Source organism: Plecotus auritus, assembly GCF_963455305.1.
Source record: "Plecotus auritus genome assembly, chromosome: 3".
NCBI classification, from domain to species: domain Eukaryota; kingdom Metazoa; phylum Chordata; class Mammalia; order Chiroptera; family Vespertilionidae; genus Plecotus; species Plecotus auritus.
This window is the reverse complement of record NC_137772.1, coordinates 91,508,438-91,528,311: the sequence shown is the minus strand read 5'-3', so window position 1 is coordinate 91,528,311 and position 19,874 is coordinate 91,508,438. Positions and strand designations below refer to the sequence as shown.

The window sequence follows — 19,874 nt, the reverse complement described above, 5'->3', positions numbered from 1 at the left end:
GCTTGACAGGGGACTTCAGGCATGCCCCCCACCCATCAGGGCTTGACAGGGGATCTCAGGCTGTGTCCCCCACCTGGTGGGGATTTACAGTGAACTTCAAGGCATGCCCACACCCCAGTCTGGGCTGGGAGACCTCAGGCCATGCCCCCATCCTGGTGCTGGGCCAGGGGACCTGAGGCTATGCCCCCTGCCTGGCAGGGCTTGACAAGGGTGGGACTGGCTGGGTCTGGATCTAGCCCAATGTTGGGGGGGGGGGCAGCTGGGTCTGGGTCTCACAGGATTTTGAGGTGCATGTGGGTGGGCGGGGACTTGACTCTGGGTCCCGTGGTGAGCCACAGACTCTGACAGGAGGAAGGTTTTCATATACATTTTACTAATTTTCTTTCATCTCTGACACTTCTATTATAGAGAAAGGGCAAATAGCAATATTAAATTATTTCCTCTAATTAATCCCCTTTTAATGTGCATGAATTTCGTGCACTGGGCCACTAGTCTCTAAATAATAGAAGGAATTGCTAAGAACTTGAGTTGTAAAGATGGGAAAGATGACATACCTGCTCATTTCCTCCATTGCAGTTTGGCTTAGACTTGGAATTGGGCAGACCTAGTATGGAATTCCAAGTGTTATATTCAGTAGCTATAGCCTAAGGCTGATTATCTATCCTCTATGATCCCTGGCTTTCTTAGCTGAAAAATAGGATACCAATACCTTAACAGATTCTTATGAATCTTTAAATTAAAAAATATATACCTTATTTATTCTAGGCACATAGTAAATGCTCAGTAAATGACAAAAAAACAGTTCTCCCTTCTTCCCTCTTCTCACCCTCTTTACTTTGTCATGGAGAATGATTGTTTAACTGGAATGTCATGGGGAGAACTAAAGCTAGATCCCTAAGAAGTGCTCTCTCCAAAGAACACCAGTTTCTCAGCCTGCATAATAGTCAGTGTTGGGAAAGAGTACTCCATGATGGCAGACTGGGTCCAAATCCTAGTTCAGCTACTTATTGATTGTCCAACCTTAACCAAGTCATTTGTTTTCTCTGACTCTTAGTGTTATCTGCAAAACTGAGATAAAAGCATTTGCTGCATAAGGCTGCCATGATGAATACTAGTAAATTCAATAGGGCACATTTGCCAGGGTTCTTGTCCTAGCATTACAAAGGTTGCTGCAATCTGGAGAAAGGAGTTGCTGTGTAGATTCAAGAAGGAGTCCAAAGACGAAAGATAATTTTGAAAGGCATTGGAGATCAGAGGAGCTTCAGCTAAAGGAGCTGAAAGACTACCTCCTTGCCTCAGGACCCTACTTTTATTAACACAATTTGTCCTAAGGCAAGGTGGAGACATACACTTCAAAGGGTAATGTTTCAAAGGGTAGGGTTTACAGAAGCATTGTCAGATTGGGGAATAGCCTACAGCTGTTCAGGTGTTTGGCCAACAGGAGGCAATAACATGCAGATTTAAGATGCCCTGAGCTGTCTGGCAGCATCCTATTCAGGTTTGGGGGAAGTGCCATTTAGCCATTCCAACAGGTAAACTACATATGTGGGTCAGCCCTTGTTGAGCCCCCAAGCTTCACCAACCTTTTGATGAAACTCTTGTAATTATTATATGTTGGAATTGGTTCCCGGCACACATTTGTTTTACAACTCAAAATATTCCCCAAATAGTTGAAGCATTGAGAAGAATAAGAGTAGTATTCCAAATCTGGAAAAAGGAGAACATTTTCCTGATTTAAATAAAGGGAGAAGAAAAGGCAGACATGGCAAATTATAACCCAGTGAGACTGATGTTGATGCTGGGCAGAATTCTAGAATATTTCTTGTGCTGGTTTGGGAGCACTTGGGAAAGGTGCCAGGCAGCACAGAGTCCCACAGAGTAAGTTATATGGAACTGGAACCCTTTCCCAACCCTTATTAAAGGGGGAAAACCTCCAGGGGGCTGGAGTCTCAGGGAGCTAGAGAGGTGAGGCCTCAGAAAGTTGAGGGGTGAGGCTTTAGACAGTCAAGAAGGAGGGGTTTTCTGTCATTTCTGAGTCAGGGGCAGGCTCAGAGAGCCAGGGGGGAGGGCCTTCGAAGGCTTGGCCTGCCAGCTGCCCAGAAAAAGAACTGCATTCCTCAAGGCCTTCTCACTTTTTTCAGCAAAACATGTTTGTAGTAGGATCCTCTTTCTCCCCACTCCGGTTCATTTCTGATGCTCAGGAAAATGACATTTTTTATCTCAAACTATCTTTTGTCACTGTGACCCTCTTAATAAAGGTTACAAACCCTTCTGTTCCCCTTAAAAGCTGAACCCCACTTCCTCATCTATAACGTGGGATAATTATGCCTGCATGCAGGTTGCTGTGAGGGCTAAGGGGCCCAGCACAGTAGCTGACATAAAAATGCTAGTTCCCCTTTTGACTGATGGATGAAGATCAGCCAGATGGGGGTCTTAGCCTCTGTCCTGAGTGCTCTCTGGTTTGATGTTTGTATTGATGATTTGGATGAGGACATAGATGATAGGAAATGGCTGGAACTCCAATTTTAAAAAACTATCAGAACGAGCTGGAGAAAATGTTAAATCCCAGTTGCAGAGAAAAGAAACTGAGTCATCCTTTGGAGTGGGTATCCAAACATATTAACAGAGCTGACAGAATTAAGTGTTCTCAGACACGCAACACCGTGTCCCAGAGATGGCTGCGCCATCAGGCTAGGCCTGGGGCTCTGGGTTCTGTCCTAGGCCGTGCGTGTTAGAGAGCTCTTGACACACTACAGCCCATCCAGAGGGCAGCTAAACAGTGAAGAAGGGCCTAGAAACCACACCATCTACTGTGTGGTCAAATTAAATGTGATCATAATTCACACATTCATTCAATAAATATTGATTATTAACTACTATGTGCTGGGCACTGTTTTAGGCATTTAGGGAAATCAGTGAATAAAAACAAAGATACCAGCCCTCAGGGTACTTACTAATGAGAGGAGACAGACAATACACATAATGAAGGACTAAAGTACTTAGTATGTTAGAAGGTGATAAATGCTCTCGAGAAAATGGGGGAAAGTAGAGTAGGTTAAGGGAAATCAGAAGTGCCATGATTGGGCAGGTGGCTGTATATAGGATAGTAGGGGTTGGCTTCATTGACTTGGTGGCAGGAAGGAGATGAGGGAATGAGCCAGGCAGATACCTGAGGAACAGGTAGAGCAAAGGCCTCAGGTGGGCCAGGGCCGGGCATGTTTGGAGCAGCACTGATATCAGTGTTACAGGAACCAAGGGAGGAAGGGAAAGAGTAGTAGGAAGGAGGCTGGAGAGGTGATGGGGGCCAATCAAGTAGGACCTGTGGGCCCTGGAAGGGCTTTGGCTTTTAATATCTGAGATGCGGGGCCTGCGCAGGGAAGTGAGGTTATTTGACTTACGTTTTAAAAGCTGTCTATCGTGTGAAGAATAGACCTGCTAGGTGGTAATTGCAATAGTCCAGGCAAGATGTAATGGTAGCTGAGACCAGTGTGGAAACATGGAGTGGGTAAGCAGTGGTGAGACCCTCTGGAGGAGGAGCCACCCTGATTTGCTGGTAGAGTTGATGTAGGGTGAGGAAGAAAGAGAAGAGCTGATGATTAATTCCAAGGGCTTTGCCATCAGCTGAGTGCGAAGAAGAGCAGGGCTCAGTGTGGGCACACTGAGATTGACACATCTGTCAGATGTGGAACAGAGACCCTCAGAAGGCAGCTGGAGGGCAGAGCCTGGAGTCAGGAGAAAGGTCTGGTTGCTATATTCAACCCCTTAAAAGGTTGTCCAGTGGGAAAGGAGTGAGAACTCTCTGTTGAGGTTCCCCCCAGGATGGAAAGGGCTGGTGAAGGAGTGGAAGTGGAGGTGAGGAGGCTTGATTTAATCCGAGGGCTTCTGAACCACAGCTTTCTGAAACATGAATTAGTAGCCTCAGGAGGGCTGTTCCGTTCGTACATATCAACTTCCTACAATCAGAACAGAGAGTCAGAAAACAGACTCACCCATTAAGAGGGAGTTCTGTTCTGTCCCAGCAAACTAAACATCACCTGCAATTCCCTTGGACCAGGCAGCCTTCCCAAGGACAGGTTCTGGAAAATAAGGAAGCTCGCCTCTGGCACTACCTGTGGGCCATCATTTTCCCTGGGGTCCAGCCACCAGGACCCACTGAAAGACAAATGGACCCGAATCTCTAAATTCAGTCAGGACCAGGGAGCAAGGTCATGGAAAGCAGTCTTTTTTCCCTCTCCCCGTGCCCTGGACTAATGAAGACTCAGAAAGATACACTCAGGCATGTGCATACTCACACACAGATACATTGGTGCACACGCACACACCTTGAGTGCTGATTAAGAATGAATGTGCAATAATAACAACATAGCTCACATTTGTGCCTGGCACTACTTATGCATACACATATTGCCTCATTGAATCCTCATGGGAAGTTGTTACTATTGTTCTACCCATTTTACAGATGAGGAAATTAAGTCCCATGGGAGTTAAGAAACTCATTCAAAATCATACAGCTCATAAGTGGCCACCTCTGGGATTTCACGCCAGGAAACCTGGTCCCAGAATCTAACCACCCTGCCATTCTGCTCCTTCAGCGGCATATTCCTGCTTCAACTCCCCCTTTCCTTTTGCACACAAACCCCTCCTCTGCTGATTATCTGAAGTGGCTGTGTCAAGTTATTGACAGGGGACTCGGCCAATCTGTAAAGCTGTGCCCCTGTTGGAGGGCAGGAAAGTTGGCAGAGCTGGACAGGTCCATCACTTGTGTGTGCAGGATGTTGGTGAGGCGAGGTCAGGCAAGAAAGCCCCAGCTGTGGTGGGGGGCTGTGTGCTGGAGCCAAGGCCCCTTAGGGACCCTGAACAGGGACCAGAGGGCACTCGGGGTCATTGGTACAGGGCCTTCATCGGCCCTCCTTGTCAGGAAGAAGCCAGAGCCTGCCTTCCTTTTGAGAATGGAAAGGTGAGAGTGGTGATGACAAAAGACACCTGGGCCCTAACCGGTTTGGCTCAGTGGATAGAGCGTCGGCCTGCGGACTGAAAGGTCCCAGGTTAGATTCCGGTCAAGGGCATGTACCTTGGTTGCGGGCACATCCCCAGTAGGAGGTGTGCAGGAGGCAGCTGATCGATGTTTCTCTCCCATCGATGTTTCTAACTCTCTATCCCTCTCCCTTCCTCTCTGTAAAAAATCAATAAAAATATATTTTAAAAAAGACACCTGGGTCAAATGAGGTTCTTGGGCTGCTTCCGGGGAAACATACCAGTTCTGATGGTCCAGAGGGCAGGTGAGGGCAGGAGAAAGCATGAGGGATCGGATAGTGTATGGCCAGCCCCGCAAATCATGTCCTTGTATTTCTTTCTGCCCAGGGCCAGCACCTAGGGCCACATGAGTTGTACAGAGCAAAGCTGGTTTCATGCCCCAAGGACTCTGTTCCCACCCAAGTGTTAAGTCCCTTTGTGTGCATTGATTTGGTTTCCAAAGCACAAGCCTTTCAGCAAGTACCAAACACCAGCTTGGTGCTGGTATTCAGTGGTGAACTGTGTAAACAGGGTAAAGGCCCCACCCCTCTGCGCCTGGACAGATAAAGCCAAGGCCTGAGCAGGCAAAGTATGAGGAAGATCAGACCTCCCCACGGTTCACAAAGACATGGCTCCATTTTTTTTTTTTTTTATAGAGACAGAAAACTATGGCTCTACTATAAGAAAAACAACCCGACTGTGATGATTGAGAACTGAGCAGAAGGTAGGGGCAGAAGCAGAAATGGAAAGTGCTGTCCCTTTTAAAGAGGACGGTATCACTGGTTCCACATGGGAAAGCCAGCCAGCAGTTGCCCAAGACTCCTATTTCCAAGAAAAGCCAGAAGCCTTGATTTTTTTTGTGTGAATTCTGCCAATCCTAAATATTCACTCTAATTTTTTTAATTATTTAAGCTGAATAAAATGTTTGCCAGCTGCTTTGATTGAAGCAGCCATTTTGTGAAGCTAGTTTAGAGGTTAATGAGACGCAATCAGCTGGTTATAACCAGCTTTTATGAAGTTGATGTTTCTCGTTATGACTGCAAAAATTAGCCTGCGGTCTGTCAGAAATGAGGGTCAGAGTGAGTCAAGATCTGAATCACAAGTTCACATGAGGACGTTTGACTCAGACACTGGGTATCCGGTTGCCATTACTACTTATTTCTGCTTAATGGCTTTTTAAAATAAATGTCTAGACTCTGGGATAATTAAAGGGAGAGTATCTACAGTACAGTTTTGTTTTTTTTTCTAATCTTTGACATGAGAATGCAACTGACTGGAGACTTTTTACAAGGCCCAATGAGAAAGTGAAAAGAAAAGATTCTTAACCCTGAGTGACAGCATGCTGTTGACAAATGCATTCGGGGCTGTCCAGGGGACCGGCTGATTTTTTTTTTTTTTTTAATCTGGGATCCCTGAAGGGTGAACACGTGTCTGATGGGGTGGCTGGTGCCTGAGTGTGCTCCTTCCCTGCTTCCAGACTCAGGCTGGACAGACGATTTCTCAACTGTTCTCTCCACCCAGCCCCTTCCTCCTTGCTCTGCTTACAGGGATGACATCAGAAGCAAGTGGGATCAGAAGAGGACAGCTTTAGTTGTGTGTTTAGATTTTAAGTCAAAATAAGGTTGGAGGGCTTCCTTACAACAGAAGAGGCTCCAGGAGACATAGGTATGGGCCCCATATGTATACTTTCTCGCAGCTCACCCTTTGCTGCAAAGACACTACCCTCCCTCCTCATCTCATGTTCCTCACCTCCTCCAAAAGCCGTTGGAGGTAGCCTACAGGCAAAGACATGCATACAACACAGAGCAGTGAGGTGACTGAGAAGAGTGAGTCAACTACAGACAGAGTTCAGTCTCTGCTAGTTTCCAACTACTTGGTGAATGGCCCAAAGATCCTCTTGCTCCAGAGTGGCTTTAATCCTAATACTTTTCCAATCACCACCCAACACAAGATGCTTAATACTGGTTTTTTAAGTTCTGTCACGCCTCTGCCTTTACTTCTCCACCTTGTCCTCTCTTTGCCAGGTCAGTTTTCCCTGCCATGGGCAGGTCTGACTACTCCTCACCCTCCCAACCTTTTAGCAGGGGTGGGGAACCTTTTTTCTGCCAAGGGCCATTTGGATATTTATAACATCATTTGTGGGCCATACAAAATTATTAACTTAAAAATTAGCCTGCTATATTTGGTCAAATATTTAATTAACTCACCCCTAATGTGGCCTTATATAGCCCACAGGCTGGACGTTCCCCACCCCTGAAAAGTATCAAACTATCCATGAGACCTTTCCCCAAACTTGCAATCAATTCTTTTCCCGATTGACATTTTATGAAGCTGCCTGTCATAAGATGAGTTCTCTGAAAATAGACTCTAAGGTACAAACTATTGTGATGTAACCTGTTGAGGTGAAAAATGTTCTTTCGGGACCAACACCTGAGAAAGGAAGGGCAAGGACACAAGCCTGAGAGGGAGCTTGTGCTGTGGAAGAGTTAGCTAGCTTGGCTAGCCTGGTGCAAATCTCTGGGTGAACATCACCTCTGAGGTGTCCCACCTGGGGTTGGCTGGATTTGTTTGTTTGTTTTGTTAATCCTCACCAGAGGATATTTTTCCATTGATTTTTAGGGAGAGTGGAAGAGAGAGGAGAAGACAGAAACATCGATGTGAGAGAAACACATTGATTGGTTGCCTCCACACGAGCCCTGACGAGGGTCTGGGCCAGGGAGGAATCTGCAACCGAAGTACATGCCCTTGACCAAAATCGAACCCGGGACCCTTTAGTTCGCAGGCCAATACTCTATCCACTGAGCCAAATGGCCAGGGCTCAGCTGGATTTTTATACCCTCACCTTGCTTAGTCTTAGATGCATGATTTCTGCAGCTGAAGCAGATCCTAGCAAAGCTGATGGCTTGTGGCTGTCTGATGACCACATTCCCTAGTCCTTCTTGGAAAAGAGTTCTGGGCAGCACACCTCTATATTCACCACACTGCCCCAGGCTAATCCTATTAAAACCCAAGAGTTCAAGGGCTCTAGCAACCCTGTAGGTGGACAAAATAAGCAATTAGTCCATTGTGAATGTCCTCACACATCACTTCTCTCATCTGGAGCATCATATTGCACATATGCTAGAAAGTGATCCTTATTACTTTATCTGCCTGGGTCTCTAGAACAGAGTTCCCAATCAGAGATCCAGAAAAAGTTAGGCTAAGATTTCTTAAGTCCTCAGAGCAAACAGAATGATTCCAGGCAGGTGGCCTCCACAACGAGCAGCCTCTTCAACTTATCCTATTGTGCAGAATAAATATTATGATATTTAAAACTATGGAGTGCAATGCTTTAGAATCATTAATCTTGGCCTTTCATTCAGTCACTGATCAGATATTTATTGGATATCTATTCTGCATCAGACACTAAGCTAACCATTAGAGATAGAGTGACATAAGGTCACTGTCATTGACACACAGGCTAGTGGAAAAGAAAGATTGAACAAGTAAACACAGAAACATAATTAGAAATAGTAGGCCCGGTAAGGTGTGGCTTAGATGGTTGAGCATCATCCCGTGCACCGAGAGGTCACCAGTTTGATTCTGGGTCAGGGCACATGCTAGGGTTGTGGGCTCCATCCACAGTAGGGAGAGAAGAGCAGTCAATCAATGTTATGCTTTCACATCGATGTTTCCTTCTCTCTCTCCCTCTCCCTTCCTCTATTTCTAAAATCAATTTTAACAAATGAAACAGTGGTGTTATAGGAGAGAATAACAGGGTAAGAGAATAGGGAGAGAATGGCAAGAAAAGCCAGGGAGACTGGCAGGCAGCAGATCTCACAGGGTCCTGGGAGGTATGGAATGGTGTTTACATTTTATTCTAAGTGCACGGGAAAGCCACTGGAATATGTTTAAGCAATGCATATCACGATTTAATTTATATTTTCACAAAAACACTAGCAGGGTAGCAGCAATGGTGGCAGAAAGGCCATTGAAGAGTGCACTGCAGCAAAGAAATGACCTAGTTCACTGTGGATGCTCAAAGTGGAGATGGAGGAGAGTGAAAGGATTAAAAAAATATTTTTAGCCGAAACCGGTTTGGCTCAGTGGTAGAGCGTCGGCCTGCGGACTGAAAGGTCCCAGGTTCGATTCCGGTCAAGGGCATGTACCTTGGTTGTGGGCATGACCCCAGTAGGGGGTGTGCAGGAGGCAGCTAATCGATGTTTCTCTCTCATCGATGTTTCTAACTCTCTATCCCTCTCCCTTCCTCTCTGTAAAAAATCAATAAAATATATTTTTAAAATATATATATATTTTTAAACAAGACTCAATCCTTCCTGCCCTCAAGAAGTTCACCCTCTGTTGAGAAGACAGACATGCAAATAAATAATATAGCAAATAGTTACTTTGATGAAAATGAAAAATGGTACAGATGGAGGGAGCATAGCACAAAGCATGGAAGACTTCCTGGGGAGCCAAGGTGCTCACAGTGTGTTGAAGCTGGGGATTCAAACATTAGTAAAGTACTGGTGCTCCTTCCAGCAGAGGTGGCCGTGGGTGTGACAGCCATGATTATGTGCTGCACAGACCTCCACCTGCAGAGGCCTTCACTGACCAAGGACCAAACAGGATGTCTATCCCATCCTGTCTGTACCTCTTCCATTGTGTTCATCACTTTTTATATAGAAATCTGTTTGCATGACTGTTTTTCTCCCCGGATTTTAATCTCCTGGAAGACAGTTTCTCTATTGCTTACTGTGGCAATAAATATTTTTTGATGAGTAAAAGTTTTCTCTAATAATAGCACAACTGATCATGTCTTCATTTTCTAGCCCTTTTCATTTCCTTCACATTGTGCCATAATTTCAAAGGTGTTGCCTTCAGGTGTACTCTCTCCACTATGTTCTTGAGGGTAAAGCTCCTGTTCCCTCCTTTTGTGCCTTTTCATGTATTGATCTACATACTCAAAGGGTCATCCAAAGATTACTGACTGAAATGAGTATTTTAACCACATGCAGTAGTCAATTACTAACTAATGAACTTTTATTCCTTTGTTGGTTACCAGGATGAAGTGACTTTACCTGCTGCTGAGGGTTTCATCTGCTTACTGCTTCCCCAGCATGTCTACTAAAAGTAGTCAGTCATCAGGAGAGTCATCACCTCTCCTTCCAACCACTTTTCAACAACCCACACATATCTTCTCTTCAGAGGAAGAGTATACTAAGGGAGAGGAGAAGAGTTCAAAGGAAGAGTCTCCATTTCCTGAAGAGAATGAGTATCTGGAAGAGAATGAGTATATGAAGGAGACTGAGTATCTGGAAAAGAATAAGTATCTGAAGGAGGAAAAAGATAATTGGTATGAAGAAGACTATCTGGAAAAGGGTGAGTATCTGGAAGAGGGCCTCCCAAAAGATGGTAACTTTAGGTCTCCACAGTGCTCAGGAAAAAAACAAGAAATTTGAGATCTAGCCAAAGCTCAAATTATCAACCTACCCATGGTGTGAACAAGTAGAAAGACTCATGACTAAGTTCTATTCACAGCTTCACTAGCCACGCCCCAGAGCACCATGTCAACAGAGCGGACAGGGAGACTTGATGAATGTAAAGCACCTGTTCATTTAAAAAAAAAAAAAAAAAAAAAAAAAAACACAATAACAACATGATTTTTACCTTATTTTTTCCTTATTGCACAAGTAATACATGTTCATTGTGGATGTCTGAGAAATTATATATAAGCAAAAAATAGCAAAGATCTCTACCATCAGAGATGATAATTTCTTTCACACTTTGGTTATATCCTCCCCAGACTTTATATAGTGTTTGTAATCTGCCTTTTAAGGTACATTTTTAATATACTCATATATTATAATTATAAATAAATATTACATACTTATATGAATATCATTTCATTTATTAGATTATCTAAAAATTGTTGTAATTGCCTCATTGCATTGTATTATATAATACAACTGTATAATACAAACCATAATTTTTTAAAATTTTTTTATTGATTTTTAGAGAGAGAAGAAGGGAGAGGGAGAGGGAGAGAAAGAGAAACATCAATATGAGTGTGAAACATCCATCTGTTTCCCCGAATGTGCCCTGATTGGGGATTGAACCCACAACCTGGGTATGTGCCCTGGCCAGAATCGAACCCGTGATCTTTCGGGACAACGCTCCAACCAAATGAGCCACACCAATCAGGGCAAACCATAATATTTTTATTATTCATTGCTTCTGACTTTTTGCTACTTTTTTAAACAGCACTTTGATAGCCTAATTTTATCAATGACCTCTAACTATTTCCTAGAATGCATTCCCACAATCTGTTGCTAAGTCAACAGACACTAGTATGCTTCTTAGGGTGCCTATTGGGCCCTGGGAAGGTATCATCTTACCCTGCTGGTGAGTATTTAACTTGGGAGTTCTCTCATACTAGGGCTGACATTTCTCCAATGCTGTTTCTGCAATTGGCAACTTTTGCTTAAGTTGGGTTTTGTTATTTGGCAGTGGTCTTCTCGTCCTGTTGTTAGAAGTGGTTGATGTGCATTCACCCATAGACCCACATGGTGTCTTACCTTGATATCATGACTGCGTGGCCATAGCCAACTGGGTACGGGAAGTTTAAGAATCCAGGTCATGTGCAGCATCTTAATGTTGACCTAGAAGTAGAACTAAACTATTTTTCTGGATCCATTTCTGCTACCAACTACAAGCATCTCAGGCAGCTTGAATTTTAAATCTCCATCTGATTATACACAACTTATATTCTAAAGACCGGTGTTCTCAGCAGCCAATAGGCATTTCACCTTTATGTCCCTCTTGATTAAATCAGATATATTAGCCTTGGTTCCTACTACCCTCATGGATGCTTAGTTGAGACATTGAAGAGAATTTCTCTATTGCTGGGAAGCCCTTTTTTCTGTGTGCCTCTACCATTAAGCTCCTTCTCAGAATCCTAATATCCCTGCTATTCAAGTACCAAGTAAGTATAGTTTTAATACTGAAAAATAGCACTCAAGGCCTTTCTTTTGCACAGTATGAAACAAGCATTCTTGATAAGTCTCCTCCGTGCACTGGACCTTTGTAAATACATACTCACTAGAGTAGAACAAATACAATGCTGTAAAGCACAGCACTGTGTGTAAAGCATGGGGCAATGGGCGCACGATGCAGTGTGCAGATGATGTTTTACTGAGTTGTACACTTGAAACCTGTGTGGTTTTGCAAACCAATGTCACCCCAATAAATTCAACTTAAAGAAAGAAAGAAAAATGAAAATAAATGCCTTGCTAAAAAAATGGGAGAGGCACCTAAAACACTATAGGGGAATGCTAAAATAAAATGCCTTTAAAGGCACATGGCAGAAAGTCTTGATCTATGAAAACTCTGTATAAGAGGTTTACAAGAAGATTCTTAACTTTTCAAAAGGATTTACATCAAAATCTATGTGGAATATTGTCCTCTTTAAGACATAGCTTTGTTTATCCTTTGTTTTAAGCCTCAGTGCATAACAACAGTACCTTCCCTGATCCATATAGCAGATGTTCAGTAAATGCAAATTGAACCAAGTTCAATTTCATTCATTTCATAAAGTCAAGCATATGTATACACACACACATTTATTTCTTAAACAACTTTGTGAATTAATTAGAACCTATAAAATAAGCCCTAGAGATGACAAATGGGCTTCCATCTCTCATGCTTGATGGATTGGTTACTTGAGGTTTAACGTGGTGGAGCACTATGTTAAGAAGGATTCTGAGTCTCCATTTGGATTCAGCAGGAAAGAGTGCCATGATCAACTAGCCAAGAGGAGGAGGATAAGTGTTGTTTATTTGTCATTTGGTGACAGATATTAATAAGCCTGACACAAAGAGCTGTTTTCTTCCTCTCTCAGGGACTTGACTGTCCAGATTTGAATGCCAACTCTCCTCCTCTTACTAATTGCACAAAGTTGGGCAAGTCACTTAACCTCTCTGTGTTTTGTTTTTCTTAACTATAATTAGGAATAACAGTTGACCTACCTTACGGGATGTTTGTGAGAATGAACGGAGTTAAATTATGTAAAATATTATGAGCTATGCCAGGCACGTAGCATTTGAAGCCTCTTTAATTGTAAGCCATTTATTATATTATTGTTATTATTATTGTAGTTTATACTCCCCTACCATTGACTGGTGAAGGGTCATTTACACTCCTCCTCCCCTGGCCACATTTGCCCATTTTTTGAAATGGACATAACAAAAAGACAAGAAAAGATGAAATGAACTAGAATGTGGGAGGAATCTGTGCGGCCACTCAATTACCTATAGGCAGGTAAATTTCAGAGCTTCCAACTGCACTGGACAAATCAGGGTGGGGTCAGACTAACTACTGCCTCCCCCTCTCTTCTTTACAGGGATGATTTTCCCCATGGTTTGTGGGGAAAGACAAAATTAGATGAGCAACTTGAATAAAATGCAGCAACAATCGCCACTGAATAATCAATAACCGTATATGACTGATCTCCCCAGAATGTTGCAAATAGTTTTTGTAAAATATGAATAGCCCTAACCCGTTTGGCTCAGTGGATAGAGCGTCGGCTTGCGGACTGAAAGGTTCCAGGTTTGATTCTGGTCAAGGGCATGTACCTTGGTTGCAGGCACATCCCCAGTAGGAGGTGTGCAGGAGGCAGCTGATCGGTGTTTCTCTCTCATTGATGTTTCTAACTCTCTATCCCTCTCCCTTCCTCTCTGTAAAAAAATCAATAAAATATATATTTTTTAAAATAAATAAATAAAAAATGTGAATAAATGCTGTGGGGTCAAAGTCAGAAGAGCCAGCATATGGTAGGGCCTTTGACTTTGGCATGTATGTCATTACATTTCCTGAGGTTCAGTTTCTCCACGTGTAAACATACCTTTCTGTACAGAGTGAAGAAAGAACACTGCTACTTAAATGAAAGAACATATCTGAGAATGCAGTGAAAGCTCTCCCACACCATACAATTCATTGTGGAGGAAGATGCTGAGCCCCACGACCAGTTACCCCCAGCCTCCACTCTGCTCCTGTACCAACAGCACCATTTTCTGTGCTTTCTTGCCCTAAAGAAGGTCGGGAGCACAGTCCAATGGCATCAGGTGTATACAGTGTATTTCACAACCTCTGTCTCCTTTCATTCTCCCAGCCATTAGTTACCCCTCACTTCACAAACAAGGAACCTGGAGTTAGCGAAAGGGCAGTGGAACATTCCAAGGTTGTGGAGAATAATTAGAAGAGCCAGGACAGGCTCCCAAGCCTTCTCTTTTTTCTCTTCCGATCACTTCCTTTTCTTCTCTCCTTTCCTTTCTCCTTCCATCCTTTGTTTATGCTTTTTAGTAAATTGTACGTATACTTTAATTTTAGGACAGTGACATAAAGAGAAATAAAATCTATTTTTTTATTTTTAATGGAAAATTTGAAAAGTAGAAAAACATCACCCAACCTACCAACATCAAAATATAAATAAAACTGATTCACATTTTAGTGATTTCTATTCTGTCCTCCCACCCTTAGTTTTTGCATATCCAGTGGTTGTGGTTCTTGGTTTTGTTGTTTTGTTTTTCCTGTTTTAAACATACTGTAAATACAGGTTTGTATTTTACTTTTGTAACTTAGCATTGTGACTTCAATATTTGCCTCTGTTGCTTAATTTTTGGAGACATCATTTTAATCGCCAAGTAATATTCCTCAATAATGTCCTGTCACATGGGTAAACTGTAAGTATAAGCATTGAACATGTAAGTTTCAAGTTCAAATTTTCTGATTATCATTTCTTTACTATTTCCACTGTACCATGCTGTGTTACTAGAATTGGTGGCATATTTTATCCCAATTGTACATGAAATTCTTGATGTTATATCATTCAAGGCAAACAGGTGGTTAAATGACAAACAGGTTCTTCAAAGTCAAAAAATAATGTTTATGATATTTATATTCTCTGAACCTCAGTCACCTTCTCTGTACAGTTATCCTCCATTCCATGACAGAGGAAGCCCCTGTGATAACCCAAAAGATTAACACAGCAAATTAGAATTTCCAAAACCATGATTTCATGAAAGTTATTTTCTTGAGTTTTCTTTGATAATATAAAATTTCAACCCCAGAATTTCTGAAGGAAACCATTTAGAGAGACAACACTAAGGAAAAGTAAAAATAAAATAAAAATTGTAAATTGGGGCCTCTCCACCCCAACCCCAGCATCACATACTTAGCAACACATTTTTAAACAGAAATAAAGATGGTTTCTTTTTTTTCCAATATTGTCTTTCTCTTCTTCTTCCCAATAGAACTCAAGGTGATTTATCCATCGCACACCCCGCCTAATGAGAGGTAATCGTTTTCTTTTTGGGTAAATCAGGTGGAAATTCATGCTCAGGGATAATCTTTCAGGAGCCCTTTGCTTTCCAAAGATGAGGAGTGGGGGGAGGAGAAGTGGGATGCAGGGAGCAGGTTCCCTGAGGAAGGAGGGGTTCAATCAGGGTGAAGGCTCTTGGAAGTCACACACGAAGGACCTCCCAATACTGCTCCCCTCTGCCACTCAGTCACTCACAGAGTCCTGGCAGCCAGAACTACAGAGATGAAAGGGCAGGGGGACTGAGTCTGAGCTGGAGAGAAAGAGAGCAAAGGGCCCTCGGGCAGTGCCCGGGGTAAGTAGATGAATGAATGCCCAAAAGGAAGTTGCAATCTTCCTTGTTCTGGCATACTTCCAAAGTCTAAATGATCATTCAATGAAGATTCATTAAACTGCCACAGGGCTTGGCACACACTGGACAGTCAATAACATACCTATGGGATAAATGATTAAAATGTCTTAAATGTGCTCAGCTCTGTGGAAATGTGTGGGGAGGGAGGAGGTACGCAAGACTTATGATTCACAGTCCTAGTCCTTGAGTCTGGGCCCCTACAATCCCTTCCCAAAGCATGATTATTTATCCCCATTGGGAAATGGGTTGACACTAGATACAAAGAAAGCACAAGGCCCGTTTGGTTATGGTGAGAGGCAGGAATAAAATCCCAGCGCTGCGGCATTGAGAAGCAACGGATTACAACTTGAGGGCCCAGGGCTCCATGCAGGGGTACCCCTCGGCCTGACAAGGCTGGCCTCCACTCCTGCTCTCCACTGGCCCTTCCATTCCATGCTTCACACTTCCAGAGGCACAAAAACATGGATCTGACAGCATCACCCACCAGGGCAATGTATAAGAGGGAGTGGCTTTTCAAAGGCCCCCCCATTGCCTCAGTTACTGACACTCACAGACCTTTAAGCAATGCGTCAGCCAAGGGCCTGACAGTGCAGTGACCATGGGGAAGGCTGTGCTTGAGAATGGGAACTCTGGAACCTAGGTTTGAATCGCAGCTCCTCCACGCAGCCAGCTGTGTGCCACAGGGCAACCACTTAATATCCCTCTGTCTCGGTTTCTTATCTGAAATATGGCAGCAGTGGGTTTAGGCCTCACAGGCTGTGGTGAGAATAAATGAGTATGAACTCGTGGGGCCACTGAGAACAGTGGTCAGCGTGCAGGGCACGCCAGTGAGTGCTGAGGTCCTTTGTTGTTCTCTGTTCTGCGCCCACAAGCCCACATGGGAACTTAGGATGCCCAGGATGAGGATCGTGGTTCCTGGTCAGCTTTATGCCAAGCACATCCTTTCTCTATAGGTTCGCTGAGTGGGTTTTCTGTTCCCGGGGTCCTGAGGAAAACGTGGCGATCAAAGAGGTCTGTCCTTGTGCTCTGTGGCTTGGGTCCCCAGAGTCAGGTCTGAACCTTGGGTGCTCAGACAGGCCCTGGATTTTCCTCACACAAGGTTGCTGAGAGAATGAACCCTCCACAAACCCCTTTAAGCAAGAGGCGTTACACTCATGTTTGTTAAGGTAAGGAGTGAGAAAAGAGAACAGATTCAAGTCAAGTGTTCCCTGGGTCCCTTATAAATAGGAAGGCTCCCTCTCCCACTCCACAACCACACCCCAAAGGTCCCCAAGTACATGTCAGGCCCCATCCCCTCTCTGAAGAGGCTGAAGAAGACTGCCTGGAACCATCAATGCTCCCTGGGATCCAGGATCCAGTGGGTCCCCCTTTGTACTCTCCCCATTGCTGATGGGCCAGGGAGCAAGAGTTTGTCCCAGTTTGGTGGGTCCTGAGGCCACAGCGAGCGCTGGCAGGTGCCCCAGAAGGCCCTGCAATGTCCCAGACTGGGGCAGTCATGGCAAGGAGAGTGCTAAGCAGATGTACACAGAGATGGAGATGACCAGCATGGTCCACCATTGCCTTAGGTATAGTTGCTATGCTGTTTGGCGGCTGTGACCTCTCAAGGTCCTTTCATGAGGATTCGCATTATCTCCTTGCCTCTCAGTGGGCACCTGGGGAGTAAGGTAGGACAGACATTATCCCACTAGAAGGACAGAGCCCAGAAGAGGCTCCTGACCTGGTCTTGAGGCTTGGAGCAGGGCAAGAGTTGACACTTAAGCCCTGCGGTCACCTGGCTAGGACCCAAGCATCTTGTCAGGTGACCCTGGGACCCCTTTCAATGGTACATCCTGGGAACAGCCGCTCTGCCCCAGCCCACTGGCCGGCACAGACACAGGCCCACCCACGGAGTGGCACAAGACCCGCCGGGAACGCCCACAGACACTGAAAGAGAACAGCTCTCTGGTGGTGTCTCCTGGATGGGAAGAGCAGCCTCCTCCTCTCTCCCTCAACCTCTTCACCAGCAGCCCCTTCCCTGTCCTGTTCCTGCCTCAGGAACCCTGAGCCAGGCAGGGAGGGCCTGTCTCAGAAGGGCTGCTGAACTTTGTACTTCCCCTATGAGAATAAGAGCAGCCAGCATTGCCCCCACCCTCATTTTGCCCTCACCTGGTCCCTTCTACCCTATGTGTCCACCATCAGGCATGGGCAGAAGTCTGCTGGCTGGAGGGTAGCCACCACCACCCTAACTTCCCAGCAGGCCGTGCATGGGTTCCTACCTGGCCCCTGCTGGGAGGTTGACTGAACCCTGTGCTCCCCTCTGACAGAAGCCCAACTGCTGGCATCTCTCAGGCGAACACCTTCCTCACCGTCACTCCTCCCACCTTTGAACCTGCCAGGAAGTCTCCTCACTCTGCCAGGGAGCCTTCTGTAGCCTTCAAGAAGGATGCTAGAAGATCTATGCCCTGGCGAGACCGGAGCACGCAGACAGAAAATGCCTATGAGACCCAGGGTAAGGGAATGGCACCTGCTGCCCAGCCCAGCAGGGCTCTCTGGGGGCTGGGGGAGGAGTGCATTCCAGGTCTGTGAAACATCAGAGCTAAGGACGCTCTCTCATGCTTATGATATATATACTGCTTCCTGCGCCATTTGAAGTTGTGTTTTGGGTAAGAAGTTAAATTCCTCTGCTAGTCCTATTACAACCTTCCTCCATCCCAGGCCTTCCTCAGAGAAAGAGCATCAGCAAAGTACCAAGGCAGTTTCCTTCTTCAGGCTTTCCCTGTCTCTTTGGTCATCTTCCTGTTCTTATTCTGCATGAACACAGAGATTATTTCCCTCAGGGGCCCTTTCCTTCCCGGATCACAGACCGGTCCTGGAGGGGATGGGCTCCCCCAGACTCCCGTGCCATTAAGCAGTCAGAGCCAGCCCTGAACAGGACCAGCCAAGCCAGCCCAGTGAATTTTTGTGGCCACAACTGGGAGACACTCAAGAGAAAGTTTGGCAAGATTGCAGGGGACAACAAAAAGGCCTCTCACTCTAGGATCCTGGGATGGGATGCTCAACAGCATTTGTCACCATTATTAATTATTAAATCCAGCCATGGTGAGATTGATCCATCACGGATTCACAGATCCATTTCATATCTGTAGTCATGGCAGCAATAAATTAAATTTCCCTGTCACCTCAACTTCATGCCCCCATCTGTGCCTGCTAAATTTTATAGCTCAAATGTGATTAGATGAAATTAGAAGCCAGAAACCCCATAAGAAGTATGGAGAGATAAGGGGCAGCCCACACAGCCAGAGGTCGGGGGCGCAGGCAGCACTTGATGAGGAGTGTTTTACAGGCCAAATCGGGTCGTGTCGGACCTTTGTCAGCATGTGTGTTCCGATGGGGCCCCAAGAACTGGAATCATTTCAAAGTCAGTAAGCATGACAGCTGGGGAAAATCTGAGCATTTCTCTAAATCAGTGGTTCTCAACCTTCCTAATGCCGCAACCCTTTAATACAGTTCCTCATGTTGTGGTGACCCCAACCACAAAATTATTTTCATTGCTACTTCATAACTGTAATTTTGCTACGGTTACGAATCATAATGTAAATATCTGTGTTTTCCGATGGTCTTAGGCAACCCTGCTAGCAGTTCTCAACCTGTGGGTCTCTCTTCTCTGAGAGATGACTAGTTACACAGAAAGTGAGAGAAGTGTGAAGGTAGAAACCAGGAAATGTGGAGGTCCAGGAAGGTAGAAGAGATCAAAACCATTCAAGAGGCCGAAACCGGTTTGGCTCAGTGGATAGAGCGTCGGCCTGCGGACTGAAAGGTCCCAGGTTCGATTCTGGTCAAGGGCACGTACCTTGGTTGTGGGCACATCCCCAGTAGGGGGTGTGCAGGAGGCAGCTGTTCGATGTTTCTCTCTCATCGATGTTTCTAGCTCTCTATCCCTCTCCTCTCTCTTCCTCTCTGTAAAAAATTAATAAAATATATTTTTTAAAAAAAACATTCAAGAGGAGGAAGCGAAAGTGACACAGGGCAAACGATCTGTGAGTGATGAAGGTGTGGCCCATGCCAAGAAGGAAAGCCAACCCTCTTCAGCTGGAGTACAGAACACGAAGGATTCCCCAGTGTGGCAGATGCAAAAAAGACTCTACTTTCAGCCCATGGCAGAAGCCACCTGTCAGA

General features: G+C 44.8%; 1 protein-coding gene across 1 annotated transcript in view; it reads left to right on the top strand.

Annotated features, from left to right (window-relative positions):
• Positions 1-10,112: 10,112 nt before the first annotated feature.
• ERICH6B (glutamate rich 6B) overlaps positions 10,113-19,874 on the top strand; it is a gene marked incomplete at both ends in the record, with an annotated part of 65,153 nt that continues 55,391 nt past the window's right edge. The window contains 3 exons of the mRNA XM_080660129.1: positions 10,113-10,374; positions 15,303-15,345; positions 18,023-18,207. Coding sequence (XP_080516255.1) covers positions 10,113-10,374; positions 15,303-15,345; positions 18,023-18,207 — 490 coding nt within the window. The remainder of the gene's footprint in view (positions 10,375-15,302; positions 15,346-18,022; positions 18,208-19,874) is intronic.